At 41.5% G+C, this 21,911-nt stretch overlaps 1 protein-coding gene across 2 annotated transcripts in view; it reads left to right on the top strand.

The window, feature by feature from the left end:
* The window catches only part of ctns (cystinosin, lysosomal cystine transporter), a 42,295-nt gene that overhangs the window by 3,127 nt on the left and 17,257 nt on the right, over nt 1-21,911 (top strand). For both annotated transcript variants that reach the window (XM_062423886.1, XM_062423885.1), the window contains exons 2-3: nt 2,226-2,328; nt 17,592-17,670. In XM_062423886.1, the coding sequence (XP_062279870.1) occupies nt 2,253-2,328; nt 17,592-17,670 (155 nt within the window). In that variant the 5' untranslated portion in view covers nt 2,226-2,252. The remainder of the gene's footprint in view (nt 1-2,225; nt 2,329-17,591; nt 17,671-21,911) is intronic.

Below are 21,911 nucleotides of genomic sequence, written 5' to 3'. Positions count from 1 at the left end.
ATAGCGTCCTGTAAACAGCTGTGTCAAGCACAAGCTGCACGCTCCAGCTGTCTGCAATTAATTACTGATGAGCTGTTACTGCTGTACGATGTACAGAGAAATAAAAATAAAAACAGAAAGGACACTAGTTGCTGTGATGTTTCAGTATTTACAGACCAAACTGACCCGCAGAAAGTGTTGAAGCGTGGTGTGAAAAAGTGCACCGCTGCAGCAGTGACACACGTTGTGAGCACACAAAAGATCACAAAGATCTGCTAACTTTGTTGTTTTGTTTTTTTTTTTACATTATAATAGAGAACAAAGTTCCAGCATCTTTGTAATAATAAGGACCTGTCTAAATGAATCTCCTCTGGGTGTCGTCCTGCTCCAATTTACAGCACGTCAGTCCGTGGTGAGAGAGGAGCAAATCTGCATTCAAATAAATAAATACATAAGTCAGCTTCCAAAATTTAAATGTTGATGTTTCATGTGGATAGCAGCATTCTGATATAATATACATTTTTTGTTTGATGCACTGTGGTCTCCGTTTTGACATTTCCTCCCAATGCAATATGTTTTAAATGAGTTACTGAAAGCAGTGTTTTGAAAATGGGATCCATTCATAATTCCTAAACCCTTGTTGTAAATAATGGAAAAAATATCTTTAAGATGTTCTTCCATGTGGCCTATATGGATGTTTTTGTATTTTGTATCATAATTTAACTTAAGGTTTTAACTTATTGTTGATTATGGCACACTCATTAACAAGAACATTAAAACTGGCACTCTATGTCAAAAAGGTTGCCTACCCCTGCTGTATGACATTAACATGAAACCATGAATGCACGTCACTTAACGCTGATTATTAAAAAATAAAAATAAATAAAAAAGCTCATAGAAAGACTGCATGCTCTTACTTTGAAATGCAGAAATGACGTCATCAAGGCGATCACTTGCTATCCAAAAATGGTTGAGTGATACGAGTGGATTTCGTTTGGACCGGCGGAAAGTTTGTTTCAAAACTCTGTGTGTGTGTAAAAAGCAAATCCACAAGCGTAGAACTGAGATCCACAAATGTTTTTTCAATTCACAAATAAAAACTGAGTTCACAAATGCCTGTTTGAAGGTTGTAAATGTTAGGAAGATATTCACAAATGCTTTTCATTTATTTGTAAATTCATTTAATGTATTTACAGATATTTTTTGTATTTGTGGAAGATGTTTATATTTACAGATTAAACATTTACACACAGATTGCCGATCTGCACACACACATCATTATGAAACAAATCTAACTCTAAACATAGAATTTACTTACTTTTATGGTGACTGATTTTAAATGTTGCATCATTATGCTACCATACAAATTAAGTGCACTAGATTGCCCCGCTCCGCCTACCTCAGGCTTTCAGTGTAGAGACCTGAGATCAACCTTTTATCACTAAGGGTTAGAATTCTGCTCTCCACAGGCAAAGGCTACGCATGCAGCACTGCCTTTTATAAATATATAATCTGCCCCTTATAAAAAATGACAGTTATTCAATGATGTATTGATGATGGTCTACTTTATAACAACAATCACATCAATCTTTTGTGATGTAGACAAGAGAATGTGGTGGTTTAAATGAACTTGATTTTGCATTTCTGATTACAGATTCAAAATAAACTGGCTGAAGCACATAATTTTTCTATCCACACATATTTAATTTGAAATAATTGGAACATTATTTTTTAAAAACAATTCTTTATTCTTGGAGATTGGGCCTTAAAATAATAGCTGGTTGTGCAGCTGCTTAAGCCAAATGGTAAGCTATAACATTTATCACAATTTCTTGTAGCTTAAGCCATTCCAATAACTCCTAAAGAGTCCAGAATTCCCTCTGGAGTTATGTATTTTAATGTTTACTCAAAATCCTTGTGAAACTGCATTGGGGTTTTCCGCTTGTAGTCACAAGAACAAGAAGAGGAGTCAAGCTGTTTTTTAAAATGTGATATTGTTATAATACCTCCAGTAATCTCATAACTGGGATGGTGCTGAAAATGTTCCTTGAAAGAAAGTCTGGACGTTGTCTTTAAACAAGTATCTTACTTATTAAGTGAGATAAGTCACTTTAAGACTGCATAAATGTTACCCAGGAAAATCATTCCTTCTTAAATGTAAAAATTACACTGATACATGCACATGCTGCGTCTTTTGTGAAACTTAACGCCTAAATGTTTGAAATGTTGTTTTGTTTTTTCTTTAGGTTAGTTGTATCCATCATTAAGTGGACATGGCGGATCTGGGCTTGGCAAAGAGATGGCTACGTGCTCAGATGCTACTGATGTGGATGCTGATCAATTTATCTGGTGAGTGACTCACTGATATTATAGGGAGTCCATCTCACTGTATAAAATGAATTTTACTGAGGCCACTGCATTGACACTGACACTGGATATCCATCAAAAAAGTTGAATCAGGTTGTATTTTAAGAAATAATATGTTGTTTCATTCAATAAATGGAAAAGCACATGATCAAGACGTATAGATTTTTAACGAGTTCAAACATGTTCAGTCATCCATAATAGATACCATAATAGATATTCATAGTTTTTCATTTGATTAGGATCTACATGTTTTTATCAGCTGGCTGATTAAAAAAACAAAACAATAACAACTTTTGTGATGCAACATACCCTCATCTGACACAGCCACCACTCTTTCTGGCACAGTTCGACTCATGCCCTCATGCTGGGAGCTGCACTTTACCTGGGAACTGAGCGTGTGCACACAGCACTAGCGATATAACTTTTCATGGACCATGTAGAAGCCAATAACGTAATATTGACAGATAACGTAATAAATTTGCCAGTTTTGCTAATGTAATAAGCCAATAACATAATAAAAGTCCTGAACCAATAAAGTAGTAACTTATTATGTCATTTTAAATGTAATAATTGGAGCCGATAATATAACTTCATTTAAGTCTTATTTATTGGCTATAACTGTGAAAATGCATTCTCTCTCTCTCTCTCTCTCTCTCTCTCTCTCTCTCTGTCTCTCTCTCTCTCTCTCTCTCAACCTGAGTCCCTCAGATCATGACAACAGCAGAAGGCCCTTTCACTGTCGTTAATGTTGCCAATGTGGCACAGCGGACTCTTTTCGGGGTTCATCTCTTGGGTTTTTAGTGCTTCAAATTGGACTGTGTTGTTGGGACTGTTGTTTAGGCTTTTTTTGATTGATAGAGCTAATGGAAAAAGGCCTAATTCTGCCCTACATGCATTGTTGGATGTTTTTGATTGAACGTTTAATATAGATCTGCAGAATTTCCTTATTTAAGGCTTCAGTTGGATGCTTGTCCCATTTGGTGTAGTCATGCATACTGAGTGGACCCCAGACCTCACTTCCATACAGCGCAATAGGCTGAATTATGCCGGTAGGTTTGGTATACTGTATCGTGTACTCTAGGGTGGTGCTGCCTAGGCTTAACATGTATCTGTGTTCCTGACACCTGGGCTTTTTTTGGAAGATCATAAATGTGGTCTTTTTTGGATTAACTGCCAGGGCCCAGAGCTGCTGTAACCCCTGCTCTGAAGGTGACAGCAGCACCAGGGGCCTCATGTACAAAGACGTGCGTGGATTTCCTACTGAAACATGGCGTACGCTCAAATCCAGAAAACGTTGTACGCAGTAAAAAATCCAGATGTATGAATCTGTGCGTACGCATGAATCCAAGCACATTTCCTTTGTACATCCCAATCAACGTGGAATTGAGCGCACACCCGACCCCTCCCTGTCCACGCCCCCATTTAAATACGCAAATCATATTTAAATGGGCCCTGCACCTGAGATTCTCCTCTCTGCACGATCAGAAAATTAAAACAAAAGAATGAGTAAGACGGGAAAAAGAAGAACTTTACAGAAAGCGAATTAGAGACGCTACTCACTGAAGTGGAGGAGCGCAAAAATGTACTCTTTGGCACGCTGTCCTCCGGCATAAACAATAAACGCAAGAGGAGTGAGTGGGAGAGTGTGTGTGAGGCTGTCAATGCTGTGGGGTCAGAAAAGTGCACACATGCTGAATTGAAAAAGAAGTGGTCCGACATCAAGGTGGATGTGAAGCGGAGGACGGCTGCCCGACGCCAAAGTGTGGCCAAAACAGGCGGGGGGACAGAGAAGAGGGGCCGGCTCCGTTTGAACAGAGGGTCGCCGCAATCGTAGGTGACACTGCTCTCTCAGGGGTCGTAGGAGCACATGTGGGTGACTCTGATTACCCCCAAGGATCACACATTATTGTTGCAAATGAATGCAGAAGTGCGCAGGGGAAAAGGTGAGGTTGATTAAGACATTTCACACTTTACGCACAGGGTTATTAACATGAGTACTCTGCACACAGAGACAATCAGGGGCTTGTTAGAAAAATCTGAAGCTATAGTTTAACCAGCAAGTCACTAACTTTAACCTGACTAGTAACGATGCTGTGAAGACGGGATAGTATTTGGGGGCGCACATGCTCAATGATGCGCATTGAGCATTAATATTACCCATCGCGCACAGTGCCAACTTGTCTGTTCCCAACCATGCTGTTACTCAGAATCGTGCGTTGAACCAGGCCACCTCGCCACAATGTTGGTTATTTGCATTTGCGCATCACATATGATCTGTACATTGATCGAATGAAAATGTTTTCCTGTTGACATATACAAATTCATCATGTGATGGCGCTTTAATAGCAATGTGTGTGCAGTCGATAGCTCCGATTACATTAGGAAAACCGGCTCTCGCTGCAAATTGCGCTTTAATGTTGACCTGTTCAGCTGCATTGTATGGGAATCTGATATAGACCTGGCTGACATGCGGATAATTCCGTCCCACACGGCTGGCATGGCTCGGCTCAGGTCGACTGGCACAGTCCCGATCGGTCGGCCAGCTACCTCTGGAATGCCCCGGTTGCTAGGAACCCCAGTGTGGTCAGCACCTGTATGGAGACAGGCAGCGCATGGCTCCTCGCTGTGTCGTGCTCCAAGGCCGGCGGCAGCTCTGCGCACAGTTCCAGGAGGATTGCCCTCGGGAACCTAAAGCGGCTGATGAGCCAGTTGTCATCATGTGCCAGTAAATCCTCTCTCTCTCTGAACACACGCTCTCTTCGTATTACACCATGTACAATGTCTTCTAATACTGCTAAAGCAGCCAATGTTGTTAACGGTATTTTCTGCACCACTCTGCGCATGCTTTTATATCCACTCATGTAATTGCAAACACGTGGGTGTGTTAATTGTTTATGTGTCTCTGATGTGCACATCACTCAGTCTGAGGACTAATTGTTTTCACATTTATTTATTATAAAAGTTTCCCAGCATCACATCTAAGTGTCGCCAAAGGATCAACAGCTGTAGAAACGTGCGTACGCCAGCCATGAAGTTGGCGTGAGGCACCGCACATTTCCACGGTCATTTCACTCTGGATACATCTGAACTTTGCCGTGAAAAAGAACGTACGCCACGTTTTTGTGCGTACGCACCCTTTGTACATGAGGCCCCAGGTCATCAGCAAAGAGCACAAATTTGATCTCTGTTTCTTGGAGTCTGAGAGTCTGATTCCAGGGGTTGTAGACTGTTTCAACTGCACCGCTAACTCATTTATGTAAATATTGAACAATGTTGCACTCATACCACAGCCCTGTCTCACTCCTCTATTTTGAGTAAAGAATTCTGTTTGTTTATCGCCAATTTTAATACTTGATTTAGAAATTTGAGTACATTGATTTAATAATGTCCGATGTATACCCTCTACACCATGTTGTTAAAGTTTGTAGTATAATCCATCATGCCAAATAGAGCCGTATGCTTTTTCCACAAAACAAGCAAATATCTTTTTATTTATATAATTTTATATCTCTTTTATATCAATTTTCTTGGTCTTTTACATGTCTATTGATTAGGGTGTAAATGTGATCTGTTTTTTGAGAAATCCAATTTTATTTTTACTCAGGGTATTGTGTTTGTTAAGGAAGGTTTGAATCCTGTCATTTAAAATGCTACAAAATACCTTCCCCAGATTACTGTTCACACATACCTCTGTAATTATTAGGGTCCAATTTGTCATCACTTTTGACAAATTGGTGTTTTCAGGCTGGTGGTGTTTCAGGTTTGACAGTTGTCTCAACTGTTTTCTGATGCTCTGGCATTCAAAGTCAAACCAATCATGAGCTTGTTTTTTGGCCTTCCTTTAGTTTTTTCTTATTAGTTCAGCCTTTTGTGCTGACCTGTGAAATAACATGTTAAGCTCATTCACAGCCATGTTAATACCCATTGTACTGTTAGTGAATGATTTGTTGGTGAAGTTAGTCATTTGTTCAGTCAGGTGAGTTGAGTGCTCGTGTACATTTTTCGAGGCTATTGGGAGTCCATCTGTAGGTCGGATTTAGTTTATACAGCTTACTGGATTCCATGTTAGTGTCTCTGGATTTTACATCCACTTTCAGAAACACATTAATTTGATTGTGGTCAGAGAGAGGAGTTTGCTGCCTGACAGTGACTGCATTGAAGGAGGAGGGGTCCATGTCAGAAATTGCATAGTCAACAACACTACTACCAAGAGATGAACAACACTTGAACCTCCCTAAAGAGTCTCCTTTTATCCTGCCATTAAAGTATGTACAGGCCTAAGAAGACTAGCAGAGAGCTAAATTACACAGCAACAGTAAAACATGCTAGTGTACTGTTCATGGAGACCTATATTGAATAAACAGTTAAGTGAAGCAGGGTTTCCCACAGAAAATGTGTTAGTTAAGGTGGTGGGGAGCAGTGAGACGGAGGTTTTTGTTGACATTGTCAAAAATGTGATAATTCCACTTAGTTTATTACTGAGGTCGTACTAAGAGGTGGTGGTGTACTTGGGTGCATTATATTGAAAGGTGTTCCTAATATTTTGCCCTCCTCATGTATGTTGATGGAATGGACAAAATATTAAGAACACCATTCAATATAATGCATCCTAATACACCACAGTCACTCAATAATGAACATAAAGCAGAATTTTCACCTTCTTGTTAAAAAATGTAGTATAATCTTCATAAATGTAGAATTTATAGCAGAGCTGCTGTATTGGATTAAATTAGATTGCACAGGTTAGGCCAGTGAGTCTATCTTATATAGTTAACTTATTCTCTGAACTATATTTTATAGTAATTACAAGTTATATAGTATTATACAGTTAAGTAGTGATATTCAGCTTCAGTAGCATCACATTTTTGTTGAATCTGCCTCACTCTCTCTCTTCAGGACTGCTGAATGAGAAAGCCTGAAACGTGTTGCTATAGTAACGTGACAGTTACCTGTCTGAGGATTAACGTTGATAATGATGACGTCACATGGCGCTGTTTTCATTAGTTTTTCTGAGCAGGTTCCGCCTCAGATGATGTAGATTTATGTTTTAACCAGCGGTCTGTGTTTGTTTCCTTAAACTTAATATCACTGTTAGCTTGTCTGTGTTATGCTAGCGGGAGGTGCAGAGAGAGCTACAGGTGTGTTCAGGGTCGTAGTCAGACAGTCGGACATAGCGGTTCCGGCCAGTCGTCCTGCAGTAAACACCGCTGCAGACGTTGGTTGAACATTAATATACATCGCTGTAAATGTGTGCGGGAATATAAGTGTTGGATTTGCGGGAATCAATTAAATTGTGCGCAATACCTGCAATCCCGCGCTGAAATTCAGGCCCTGATAATATATATATATTTATTTTTGTTTTTTATTTTTTATTTTTTTAAGACGTTAGTTAAGGCGGCAGGCGTGTGTTGCTAAGGCGGCCGCCTTAACTGTAAAGTGCTGTGGGAAACCCTGGTGAAGTCGTATGTGGACTTCATGACATGGTGTCAGAAGTGACCTTTTCGGCTGTATGACAGAAGAAAAATATTTGGAGCAGCGAAATGGCAAAGAATCATTTGACTTCACCCAGCCATCGGTGTGGCCGACCTGGAGCGCTTCTCTTTCTCACTCCTGTGTTCAAGTCAACACGTTGCTGTACGCAATGGGCAAAGAGGCAGAGCTGATATTTAGCACATTCACGCTGGATAAGGACAGCGAAGACTATTATGAAGACGTAGTCAGAAAGTTTGATGAACATTTTGTGCCCTGGCGAAACACAAAAAACATATCAAAGTCTGACCCAGTGCCATCTTCTGAGAGAAACTAAAGCAGCTTTCACAAGTCCAGGTGAAAAGCTGGTTTATTTAAATTTCTGACAGACTGTATGACTACACAATCTGTCTTACAGCAACTAAAATGGGGGCTTGTACACAGAGTGGATGGACTTCAGTCATTTGAGGATGCTTTTGGAGATATTGGGCTATTAAACTGTGATCCATTGAAAATTGAGCTCCGGGAAGATGCTCAACCCTACAGTACTGACTCATGACCATGACGCATCCCATTCCCCATCTTGCCTCAGGTGTAGCAAGAACTGGAACGGATGTAGTCTTTAGGCATCATTGAGGAGGTGAAAGAAGCCACAGACTGGTGCGCTCCCATGGTGCCTGTGATTAAAATGAATAAGAAACAGAGAATCTGTGTGGATTTAACTAAGCTTCTTTTTTTTTTTAAATTGTTTTTGTTTGTTTTTATTGTTTCTACTTATTTTGCTGTAAAGCACTTTGGTAGGCCATTGGCTGTGTTAAATGTGCTATATAAATAAAGATGACATTGACATTGACAAGCTTAACAAAGCTGTGAAACAGGACAGGTTTATTCTACCCACACTGGAGGACATTGCCCCACAGCTCTCAGGCGCAACAGTTTTCTCACTGTTGATGCCTTAAGTGGATTTCGATTTATATAGATACACACTTTATTGTCCCCTTAGGGAATGTATTTCTCAGTGGGTAAGCATGTTGGTCTCCGGCATGGCCGTACAAGCACATAGGACACAAAAACAAGACACAAAAAATAGAGAAAAAAAGAAGAAAGAAAAAAACAAACTATAAGTTAAAAGAGAGGCTTCACATCACCATCCCATAACAGACAAATAGCATCAGTCCATAAAAAGCCTTCAGACTAAAATAAAATAAATAAATACAAGATGTTCTCATAAGAGGGATTAAAGGGTTGTCACTGTTCAGACCTGCTGAACAGAGGTCCAGTGAGAAATTAAGGCCATTACTTTTCAGGTGTTTGTTTAGGTGGCTAATCACTTGTGGAATGAATTACTGTTTTGTCCTATTTCTTGAGATGGCTGGGTACCGATACCTCCTGCTTGAGGGTAACAATTCGAAGGCAGTAAAAAGTGGGTGCATTGAATCTGCTAAAATCTTCTCTACTTTTATTAAGGGATCTGGATCTATAGATATATTCTAAGCTATTTAGTTTGATGCCAAGCAGTTTACTGGCAGTGTTAACTATTTTCCTTAGTGTTAGTCTCTGTGCCTCTGTTGCACTGCCAAACCAGAATATAATGCAAAATGTTAAAACACTCAACAACGGCACTATAGAACATCTTACGCGATATGTGGTCAACATCAAATGACACTTGCTTTTTAAGAAAATAAAGTCTTTGTTGCCCTTTTTTTGTAAATGAGCTCAGCACACTGATCCCACTTCAACCTATTATCTAAGACCACCCCCAGATACTCAGTGACAGACTAAATGGGATGGCCTCTGATGGTTGTTGTACAAGATTTTATGTCTCTCCTAAAATCAAATTTGTCTTTAAGGTGTTTAAAATGAGATCGGTCTTATCACACCAATTTAGAAATTTGTTTAAGACTAGGCCATGTTCCTGCTCGTAACCTTGGAGGAGACTGACTAATGCTGTATCTTCAGCAAACTTCAGTACCTACCAGGGTGAGAGCTGGTGCAATTGTTGGAATATAAAATAAACAGCAATTGAGACAAAACACAACCTTGTGGAGAGCCTGTGTTGGTAATAATTTTGTCAGAAAGAGAAGAAGGGCCCACTTTCACCCGTTGAACTCTCTGACTCAGGAGAGTCCCGGCTGTCAAAGAATACGATTTTGGCGTGTGTATTTGATGCCTCAAGATGTGAGTATAGAAGATGTAACAGGGTTAAAATGGCATCCTTGAACCCCTTGCTGGGCTGATAAGCAAATTGCAGAGGGTCTAGTAATTGATGTGTTTGAATGACAATGTGTTTTTTAACTAACCTTTCAAAGAATTTAATTACCAATGAAGTTAGTGCTATGGGGCGGTAGTGGTTATGCTCAGTAGGTGAAGGGGTCTTAGGAATGGGAATAATAGTTGATGTTCTCCATAAGAGTGGCACAATGTGCTGATCCAGAGAGGATTGAAAGACAGCAGTAAAAATAGGGGACAGTTGTGCAGTATTTCAATACACAGATATTATCTGGGCCGGGGCTCTTAAGTGTATTAACCTTTTTAAACCGTGTGAGGCACTGTTGTTGTTGTTGTTTGAAGAATGCCTTGCCAGTGTGTGGTAGGGTTGTGAACGATAAACCGATGCGACCGGATATTCGGTTCAACAAGTGAGAGATACGGCTGCATCGGTAGCAGTCTCCTCAATCGATACGAATTAGCCATGAATTCCTAGGTGATTCGGTTGTAGAGTCATGGATCGGGTATCGTGAGACTTGGAATCAGTTGGCGGCATCACACACACGCCAGCGTCTCTAAAACAACGCGAGAGCTGAAGCTGCCCGTGAAACTCCGTAGCTGCCTAGCTGGTATTAGCATGAGTGATAAACAAGCAGACATCCCAACTCTGCTGGAAGTTCCGGGAGTCTCCCGCATATCGATAGCGGCTCCCTGACTCCCGCAAATGAGACGTAATCTCCCGGAATCTGGAGTAACCGAGAAAGAGCGCACTAGATAGTGACTGCGCGTGTCTGTGTGTGTTTGTGTGACTATAAATGCAGCGTGTGTGATAGCAAAGCGTCCTTATAGCTCTGTGTTATTTGCCCCCACCCCCCTCCCCCGTACAGACAACAATCGCACCCCGCCCCGGACCACCAACACCTAGTGTAACCCCTTATATTTTATAAAATATCTACAACAAATATTAACCGTAGAATCAAATCGTATCGTTCTTACACTGTATCGAATCGATACGAATCGAATCGGTCTGTAATAAAAGGATATCATTTTTGAATCGAATCGTAACCTGTGTATCTAGATTCATATCGAATCGTTTATCACAGAGAGATGTGCAACCCTAGTGTGTGGGCATCTGAGATGTTTCTGAGGTATCTACAAGGAATGAAAAGGTTCTGTTTGCAAACTGACCATAAACCGCTCATCCCCCTGATAAACTCATACGACCTTGGAGGGTCAACATATCTGTTTAGTGGTTAACGATTGGAAGAGACATCACAGAGATGGTTAGAACCTGTGAGTTCTGTTTGAGGAACAAACCTACACAGAGAAAGGGCCACTAATGACCACTTCACTGCCACACAGATTATGGCAGAAAATTGCGAATTGTGAATAAGATGGTAAACAATATCTTGTAGTGGTGGACTATTATTCACCATGAAATTGAGATTGCACACCTGCCAAGCACAAGCAGCCAACAAGTTATTTCACGCTTGAAAAACACATTTGTCAGGTGGGGATCCCATTAAAGCTGATAACTGATAGCGGTACCCAATTCACATCGGCTGAGTTCAAACAATTCAGTGAGGCTTACAACTTTGGACATACAACATCCAGCCCTCACTACCCGCAGGCTAATGGGGCTGCGGAAAGGAGTGTTGCCACTGCAAAACGAATCCTGCATCTGCCAGATCCTCACCTGGTGCTTATGAGCTAGAGGGCCACCTCAATCAGTGCAACAGGTTTGAGTCCTGCAGAACTGATGATCAGCCAACAGATTAGGACAACAGTTCCCATTCTACCTAAACAACTGCACCCCAGTCCTATTGATCACAAAACTGTCAGGCTCAAAGACCAGCACACCAAAAATGCTTACAGCTTCTTTTATAAAAGACGTCACTCAGCACGACCTCTGCCAGCAATACAGCCAGCAGCCAGGTCAGTGTGTTAACATCAAACTGGCTGGAGAGAAGGGCTGGAAAACTCCTGCAAAAAAGTTGTCGCCAAGGCCCCATAGCCCAGATCCTATTATGTGCAGACAGAACGGGGCACGGTTGCCTGCAGGAACAGGAGACATATCCAGGAAGTACCAGAGTCATCAGTGCAAGTTGCAGCGAAAGAGACTACTGACTTAAGCCATGACTCTCCCTCTGACACAGGCTCCCAATGTATCCTTCCTGGTGCCCCTGTCACGGCAGTTCCCTTAATGGCCTTCAGCCTAGTCCCAAGAAAACCTCAGCAGGGACAGCAATTAATGCTCCTATCAGGTTTAAAGACTATGTTCCAAAGCGGAACTGCTAAGTTTCGAGGCACATGCATCTGGTATGTTAACTTAATTAATAGCTTATCAAAATTGTTTTTATGTAGCCGGCGCACCCAGGAGATACATTTTTCACCAAACCCAAATTCTCAGCAATTTAAACAAGTACCCCCATTCCACCCTGTCAAAGGCTTTTTCTGCATCTAAAGAGAGCACTACTTCAGGCTGTGTTGCTTTAGATGGAGCAGAAATTATATTTAACATACAGCGTATATTCGAGAATAGGTGATGTCCTCTAATGAAGCCAGTCTGGTCTTCAGAAATTAGTGAGGGGAGGCATGTTTCCAACCTTATCACAAAGATTTTTGCTAGTATTTTTACATCAACATTTAGGAGAGAAATAGATCTATAGGAGTTGCATTCTGAAGGATTTTTATCTTTTTTAAGAATAACTGAAATAGAGGCTTCTGTTAGAGTTTTTGGCAGACTTCGTTTGCACAAAGAGTGATTAAACATGTCTTGTAATAACAGAGCCAATTGTACTGACATTTTTTGTAGAAAACTCTGGTGGGAACCCATCAGATCCTGGTGTTTTGCCATTATTCATTTCCCTGACGCTATCACATATTTCTACCAGGGTAATTGGTTGTTCTAATGATCTTTCGTTGATCGACCGTCGGCATGTCTATGCTATTTAGGAAAGCATCCATGTTCAAGTCTGTATGGGGGGGTTCAGATGTATAAAGTTTAGAATAATATGATTTAAAAGTTTAAGGGACATGTTGTAAGACCGATCAGTTTATTGTAGATCTGAGGGATGTGCCGTGATGCTGTTTGGTGTTTGAGCTGATGCGCCAGGAGGCGGCTGGCTTTGTCACCATATTCAAAGAGTGTTCCTCTCGATCTCAGTATTGTTTGTTCCGTCTTTTCTGTGGAAGACGTATCAAACTGAGTTTTGAAGGTTAACTTTTTGTTGGTAAAACTCTGGGGTGGGATTTATCGCATATTGTCTATCAATTTCAGATATTTTATCAATTATATCTCTTTGTTTCTGTCTGTGCAGCCTATTATAGTAAGAAGAGTAGGAAATATTTTAAGGCTTCCCAAAGTAGTGACACATTAGTCTCATTTGAATTGTTAAAACTAGGGATGTCCGATATTATCGGCCCTCCGATATTATCGGCAGATATTTACTTAAAAATGTAATATCGGGGAATATCGATATCGGGTTTTTATAACCGATATTTGTTCTGTAGGCTTCAGCATTTCCGAGCCTGCATGAACGCAGCATGGGACGTTTACCGGCGCGCGCTTGATGATGTATAACAACACGCTAGACTCGTGAGTTGCTAACCGTGGCTAACAAGCTCATAGCGTCCACCGCCATGTACACGAACACACAAACAGAAATGAGGTTTACCTCCTCGTTGTCATTTTTCTGTTATGCTTTCGCCGAGTCGCCTCTGTGACGTCACCGTCAGAGTCCGGTGGGTCTTATCTGGGTCCTACTCTGCTGGAGACACAACAGCTGAGAGGAGCAAGTGAGAGGATGCTCCTATAAAAGGTACCGCCTCCAGAAACGGGGCTTATGTCTATGGTTTGGAACTATTTCCAAGTGTGTCCTATGGATAGTAAATTTGTAATTTGTAATTACTGCAAAGCAGAATAATAAATATGGCAGTGCATTTGAAGTTGTTCTCTTATTTTGCACAGACAGTGTTTACATGTGGAAAGCTATGTTGCATTTATGTATGCAACCAGTTGGGCATCACAGTAAAATTTGGCATAATGTGTTAATTCAACAGTAGGACATATGTTATGTTGTTACCTAATAGTTTTGGTGTAAAAAGCCTGCATATATCGGTATCGGGTGATATCGGTATCGGAAATGAAGAGTTGGGGAATATCGGATATCGGTAGAAAAGTCAATATCGAGCATCCCTAGTTAAAACTTAAAAATTATTCTATTGCTTGAGTTATTGAAGTGCAAAAAGCATCATTAGACAGTAGTAGTGTGTTAAATCTCCATTGTGGATTTGCAGCTGCTGGAGAGTCAAACCTAAAGTCAAGCAGTAGAGGGGAATGGTCTGATATGACTATTGCTGCATATTCAGAGTGTACAGATGGCAATAAAGCCATATCAATAACAAAATAATCTATCCTTGTTTAGGAGTGGTGAAACGTGTACATGTGAAAACAATAAATAGGCCTTGGTGTCTTGATGTAAAAATCTCCAGAGATCACAACTTCCATAGTCCTCCATAAATTATTTTAGTATCTTGGCCATTTTGAGAGAGTGGTCGCCCTGGAGCTGGAGCGATCGAGCTGGGTATCCATAACACAATTCAGTTGTCCTCCAAAAATTAAATAATGTGTATCCATATATGGGATTGAGGATAAAAGCGTGGTCATGAATTTGGCATAGTCCAAGTTGGGAGCATACACACAGACTAGTATACTAGTATAACAAGTAAGACAATGATGAAGTGCCCATTATGATCTGGTATTATTTTTCAGCTTCTTAGAAATCAAAATAGCTGTCCCCCTGGCCTTTGAGTTAAATAATGAATGAAATATTTGACCCACCCATGGCCGCCTAAGCCTTGTTTGTGCACTCAATTTAAAGTGAGTTTCCTGAAAGAAAAAAATATCGTGTGGAGCTTAATATGTTAATAGGACCATTAAGACCTCTCACATTCCATTAAATAACTTTGACATGCAGCTTTGTCAGTAGATACTTATTACATTTGCATTCAGAAAGTGTGACCAGTGTATAACCCCCCCCCCCCCCCACACACACACACACACACACACATCCCTCCCCAAAAACAAAAAATTAAATAGAATTAAAGCGTTGGGCGGGACCTCTCACCCCAGCGCACGTCGGGCCGCGGCGAAGCGGAAAAGTTTCTGTCCGGTGCATTTAGACGCATTCAGACCCGGTTCAGAAATATACGTTACACACACACACACACACATATACATATACATACACACACTCACACAAACACACATATACATATACATACACACACTCACACAAACACACTCTCTCTCTCTCTCTACCTCTGTCTGTCTGTGTAGACATTTAGACTGAGCAACTGAAATGAACTGCCAACACTTTGGGTCAAGAACTTATTTCCAGTGAAACCTGTAGATATGTTTGTAGGTCATGCTCATGTAATTCGTGTTTGGTCTAGACTTTGACAGCAATGTCAGTGAAATAGTTGACAGACTGCACAGATATCTAAAAACATAATAATACAGTCAATAAACTTGAACTAGAAACAGAAAACTGAGGCACCTTTTCCTTATCAGGTATCATGACAAGTTTTTTCTCCACTGGGTGGCACACTAAAACCACAAATGAACCTGGCTGAGCCAGCTGAACACACACACACACAGTCGTTGCCATGGTAGTTAACGAGCATGCACAGACAGAATGGAGATTCGGGATTGAATGGGAGAGGAACAGGGTGCACATCATCAAAAACTGTCCTGGCAATTCCAAGAAACTATTCTCCACCATCAATTATTTGCTCAAACCACAAACTCCCTCACTTACAGAAACTACAGAAGAGCACTGCAATCATTTTCTAGCTTTCTTCAAAACAAAAATTGACTCAATCTATTCTGTCATCTCTGGCTCCTCTGCTCTATCTGTCCCAACTGCCCACTCACACTTCTGCTCTCCCAGCCCCTTAACTGGTTCCCAGAAATCTCACAGCAAGAGGTTGAGGATATCATCAGGAGGATGAAATCCTCCACTTGTGCCCTCGACCCCTTTCCTACAGCCCTAGTGAAAGCAAAAATCTCTGCCCTGAGTCCCCTGATCACCACTGTAATAAACCACTCCCTCTGCCCACAGTACAGAAACAGCTCTGATTGGAGTCACAAATTACCTACTGATGGCAGCTGATACTGGCTCACCTTCCATCCTCATCCTCCTTGATTTGTCTGCTGCATTGGACACTGTTGATCATGGTATGCTCCTCAACCGGTTACATAACGCTACTGGACTCACTGAAACTGCCCTTAAGTGGTTTCAATCGTAACTCACCAACAGAACAAAGTACATTTCATTTGGAAGTGCAAGGTCCCAGCACATGGTCACCTGCAGGGTTCCCCATGGGTTAGTCCTTGGCTTAATCCTTTTGACACTATACATGGCCCCCCCGGCCATGTCATCAGTCACTATGGAATCTCATTTCATTGCTATGCTGATGACACCCAACTTTACACAAAAACTGACATACACTCCACTGCAGCTTTGTCGTCGTCATCTCTATCAACACTCACCACCTGTCTGGAAGAGATAAATGTGTGGATGAAACATAACTTTCTCCAGTTGAACAGCTCCAAAACTGAAGCAATTTTAGTTGGCACGCCAGATCCAGTCATCCTCCATAACCAGCATTACTTTCTCTGGTCACAACACTCCCCTCTCCTCATCAGTCACCAACCTTGGTGTAAGATTTGACCCTCAACTCACCTTTGAAGCCCATATCAAACACCTCTGCAAGATCTTCTTTCACCATCTTAGAATTATTTCCAATCTCCCTCCCACACTAACCTCATCTGATGGTCTCCTCCAGACTGGATTACTTCAACCCCTCCAAAGTCTATTAGGACTTTTAAAAAGGGACTTCAATATTTCTTTTTAATAGATCTTTTGTATTTTAATTATCTTCTGATGTTTGTTTTGCTTTTCTAGCACTTTGAGTTTTGCTGTGCAAATGTGAAGTGCTATATAAATAAAATATATTATTATTATTATTATTATTATTAATGCTATTATTATGTTATAAGCTCCAGTTATTACATTTGTTGTTTTTTGTTTTTACCAGGCCAATAACGTAATAACTTATTACCAAAAGTAATTACATTATTGGTTCAGGACTTTCATTACATCATTGGCAAGTTATTACGTTATTGGCTTATTACATTAAAAAACAGTCAAATTTATTACATTTATTATCGATCTTTATTACATTATCTGCCGTTATTACGTTATTGGCTTCTACAGACCATTTTTCCAAATTAAGAAGTTAAGAGAAGCACGCCATAAGCATAAAACTCAGTCTGTAACATGAGTTGGTAAGAAGAGCCTGTCATAGTCACAAAACTCAACTGTAACATAAGTTCTGTTTTACCATTTAGTGCAACTCAATATCGGCTGCAAGTATCGGTTATCAGCTTCCTTGACTTACAGCCCTGACAAAGTGATATTGTTTGATCCCTAATCCCTACTACCTAGTGATGTCAACAATGAGTTGTCATATTTCTTCATTTTTATATCTCTGTTCCACAGAGTCCAGAGTGCATTTGTTTGCTCCTGATGCTGTCACACTTGAAGAATACTCTAAAGCCAACATCACCATCACTTCCAGGTAACTACAGTACCACAGTCTTTAATAAGGGAATCTTGTAACCAGTTAGGGTGTAAGCGCCAATTAGCAGAGTGTCTATTCAATTGTACATTATTGTAAAATAGTGAAGTTGGGGCATGATCTGACAAAACAATGCTATTATATATACAGTTAATTAAACTAGGTAGCAGACGGGATGAGATTAAAAAATAATGTATTCGGGAGTGGGTTTTAAATGATGCAGAGTAGCATGAGTATTCCCTTTTGCTTTTGAGTTCTCCATGGGTCACATAGACTCAAGTCTTTTATATATTGTTGTATTATCCTCTCTCTAGTTTGAGGATGGGAGGTATCCATCCCTGACGAGTGATCAAGCTTCGGGTCTAAAGTACAATTAAAGTCACCTCCCACTATTATTTTACCAGGGAGGGTGGCCAACAGCAAAAACAAATTCTCAAAAAATGATGGGTTGTCATCTTTTGGGACATTAACCTAATTGATATTTTCTCCCAAAAGAGTTCTTTGAACCACAAAAATCTACCAGCTTTATCATAAATAGTGTTGTAAACTTGGAAAGACACCGAATTGTGAATTAACACCATAACCCCTCTAGAGTAGGAAGGGAAACAGGATGCCAGCACTTTGCCTGGCCATCTCCTTCGTACTTTCACCAAGTCCTCTCTGAGGAGGCATTTATGAAATGTTCAACATAGTCCTTCTTGCAGCTTAATTCTCCTCCTGAAAAGCCGACGGTATCTTGAATATCCACTTTCTTTTTAACTAAATGAAAATCCCACTACTGTTACAGAAGGATAATCAAGGATTCAACATTTAGCTTTAGTTAATCTGTGTGTGGGGTCGAGTGCAGTGTGAGCTGGGCAGCAGCCGAAGGCGGGGACCTTGGCGCTCCGATCTTCGGCTGCAGAAGCTAGCTCTAGGGACGTGGAATGTCATCTCTCTGGCGGGGAAGGAGCCTGAGCTGGTGCGCGAGGTTAAGAAGTTCCGGCTAGATATAGTCGGCCTCACCTCGACGCATAGCAAGGGCTCTAGAACCAGTCTTCTCGAGAGGGGTTGGACTCTCGTCCACTCTGGAGTTGCCATTGGTGAAAGGCGCCGGGCAGGGGTGGCATAGCTGGTAGTAAGTTGGACTCGTTCCCGGTGGGGGTTGGACTCCGCCAGGGCTGCCCTTTGTCACCGATCCTGTTCATAATTTTTATGGACAGGATTTCTAGGCGCAGCCAGGGCGTTGAGGGGTTCCGGTTTGGTGACCTCAGGATTGGGTCACTGCTTTTTGCAGATGATGTGGTCCTGTTGGCTTCATCAGACCGTGACCTCCAACTCTCACTGGATCGGTTCGCCGCCGAGTGTGAAGCGGCCGGGATGAGAATCAGCACCTCCAAATCCGAGTCCATGGTCCTCAGCCAGAAAAGGGTGGAGTGCACCCTCCAGGTCGGGGATGAGGACCATGGACTCGGATTTGGAGGTACTGATTCTTATCCCGGCCGCTTCACACTCTGCGGCGAACCGATCCAGTGAGAGTTGGAGGTCACGGTCTGATGAAGCCAACAGGACCACATCATCTGCTTCTGTTCCAATAATTGTATAACAACAGCAATATATTATATTATTTTGGAGTTGATCGGACGCTATTAGTGAGTTTTACCCTTTTTTTCTGGACTGGAATATAAGTAAAGGACATTAAAGTTCAAGTATGTAACTCTGACACCAAGCGTTTAGAAATGGTACTGCAGCCCACATTCAAAACACTGGAGAGAGCTGTCACTACTCGCCCCCTCCTCCCAGAGTTGACGTTCACGCGGGTTGCCAGTTGTTGGACGTGATCCTGTACGCGCGCATGACGAGCGACCCACAGTCAGACATCCCAACCTGCAGAAAGTCATTTTAGGGAGGTCCATTTCGAGGGGGGTGGGGTTACACTAGGTGTCTGTCCGGGGGCGGGGATGGAGGGGTGCGATCGGTCTAATAAGCGGCAACACAGTTATAAGGACACTTTGCTCTCACATGCGCTGCGTTTATAGTCACACAAACACACACACATGCGCTGTCACTCTGTAGTGCGCGCTTTTGCTCGTTCACTACAGATTCCGAGAGAATACATCTCATTTGCGGGCGTCATGGAGACACTACCAATATGCACTTCCGGGAGAGTTGTGATGTATGCCCACAGTGTAAGTTGACCGGCTAATGTGTATGTTATTATTACTCATTGTTGAACGTAATCGCTGTGAAACAAACAGAAAATAATGTGTTATTCATCTGATTCACCGGCTTCTTACTGTCACCGCTCCCTCCCTCTTCATCCACTCTACCTCACTCCACCACAGTTAACACAACATCGTCTTGTAGCAGCTCTCTGACGGAGCAACTCTGTCCTCCATCCAGTGTTTTGAACTTTTATTAATAACATGGAGGCGGAATAAAGTAGTAGTATTCCGGCATTGAACAGACTGTCTGAGAGCAAAGGAGAGTGTCACCGTCACACACACACACAGCTGCTCCTCTCCTCCGTATCAGCGGGTGCATCCGAGTGCTGTGTGACAGAGACAGCGGTGTAGAGTTGTCTGACTCCGTACATTTTCAGCCGTCTCCATCTTTCAAAGGCATCTCGTATACATACCCTTGTTTTGTTTCTCAAATTGTCACAACAAGGCTTTTTTGGTTTTGTAACATCAGACATGATCTGCAATGTTCCTAGCTGCAGCTCAGTGGCAATTGGCAACCTGGATGCTGAAACGCTACTGACTTCGTGATTGGTAGATAGGTGGTGGGTGGCACATCAGGCCAAAACACAAAATGACAACATAAACATTGCTTGTGGGCTGCCACTTGGCCACAGGTGAATATTCTGGCTGGACTACTACTGTCAGTGATATCAGTGTTTGAAATTAACATGATTCCTTAATGTCTGGTGACATATCAGGGCCATTTTATGATTACTAGGAATATATTTCTTACATGCGGCTACTTTAAATTGGAGTTTTAAAGCCTGCTTGAAGGGGGTCGCTTAATTCAACACAGCTCTTATTTGACTATTCGACTACTTGGATTGGAGAAGGAAATTAAAGATCTTGAACAAATATATGCATCCCAGTTAGATCCAGCTGTGTTTAAACAGTTAAACAAAATGAAATTCGAATTGAACTCTATTCTACAGAAGAAGGCAGAATTTTCATTATTTCAGTGGTTATTTCAGAGGTATTACAAGCAAGGAGAAGCAGCGGGGAGGTTTCTGGCTCAGAGAGTAAAGCAACAGTATAATTGCACGTTAATAGCCTCTGGAGAATGAAAAAGGGACCGTAGTGACAGACGGGGTAGATCAATGAAACATCTAGGGTATTTTACCAAAAATTGTATGCATCACAAGGTATGACAGACCAGGAGGATATAGACAAGTTCTTGTCCCAGGTGCACCTGCGGACCCTGTCCGAGGAAAAACAAAAGGAAATTGGGGGAGATATTACATTAGATGAGGTTCAACAAGCTAGAGTTCATTTGTAAAATGGGTTAGAATTCTATATTGTAACCCCAAGGCCTCAGTGTTAACAAATGGGAATGTGTCCCCACGTTTCTCTCTTCACTGGAGTACAAGGCAGGGCCACCCCCTGAGCCCCCTAAGTTTTGCATTGGCGTTAGAACCATTAGCAGCTGCCATCAGAAATAACACAAATATCAAGGGCATCCAAGCCGGAAAGATGGAGCACAAGTTACTTTTGTATGCAGATGATACTCTGATACTGACCACAAATCCAGAAACGGCTGTCCCTCAAATTTTGTCTTTGATTGATTTTTCTTGTTAATCAACTCAACCACCCCCCTAACACCCCTAACAAATTTGGTAGGCACATGTATCATGCCAAGACTTGCAAAAAAGCCTCTTGATGCCATATTCCAAATCCAACAGGAAGTCGGCCACTTTTGGTCATATCGGTGAAAAAAACTGGGCGTTTCCAGCCTGCATACTTTAACGAACTCCTCCTTCATATTTGACCTCAGCGACTTCAAATTTAGTCAGTATCATCTACCTACCTTGGAGATTAAAAGTTATTAGAACATTGAGTTTTCGTCATTCCCATGGCGCGTGGCTGGGCGCTGAATTTCGATGATTCGCCATGAAAATTAAAATAGTCATAACTCAGACATACATGAACATATGAGGCCTAGACTTCCTGTGCTTGATAAGAGTCCTGCCTTGAACAGATCCATATGTCAATACTGGATCTGAGTCATAGCGCCACCTACTG

Source organism: Scomber scombrus, chromosome 8, assembly GCF_963691925.1.
Source record: "Scomber scombrus chromosome 8, fScoSco1.1, whole genome shotgun sequence".
NCBI lineage: Eukaryota > Metazoa > Chordata > Actinopteri > Scombriformes > Scombridae > Scomber > Scomber scombrus.
The sequence above is the reverse complement of the archived record's forward strand: the minus strand, read 5'-3'. Positions and strand labels throughout refer to the sequence as shown.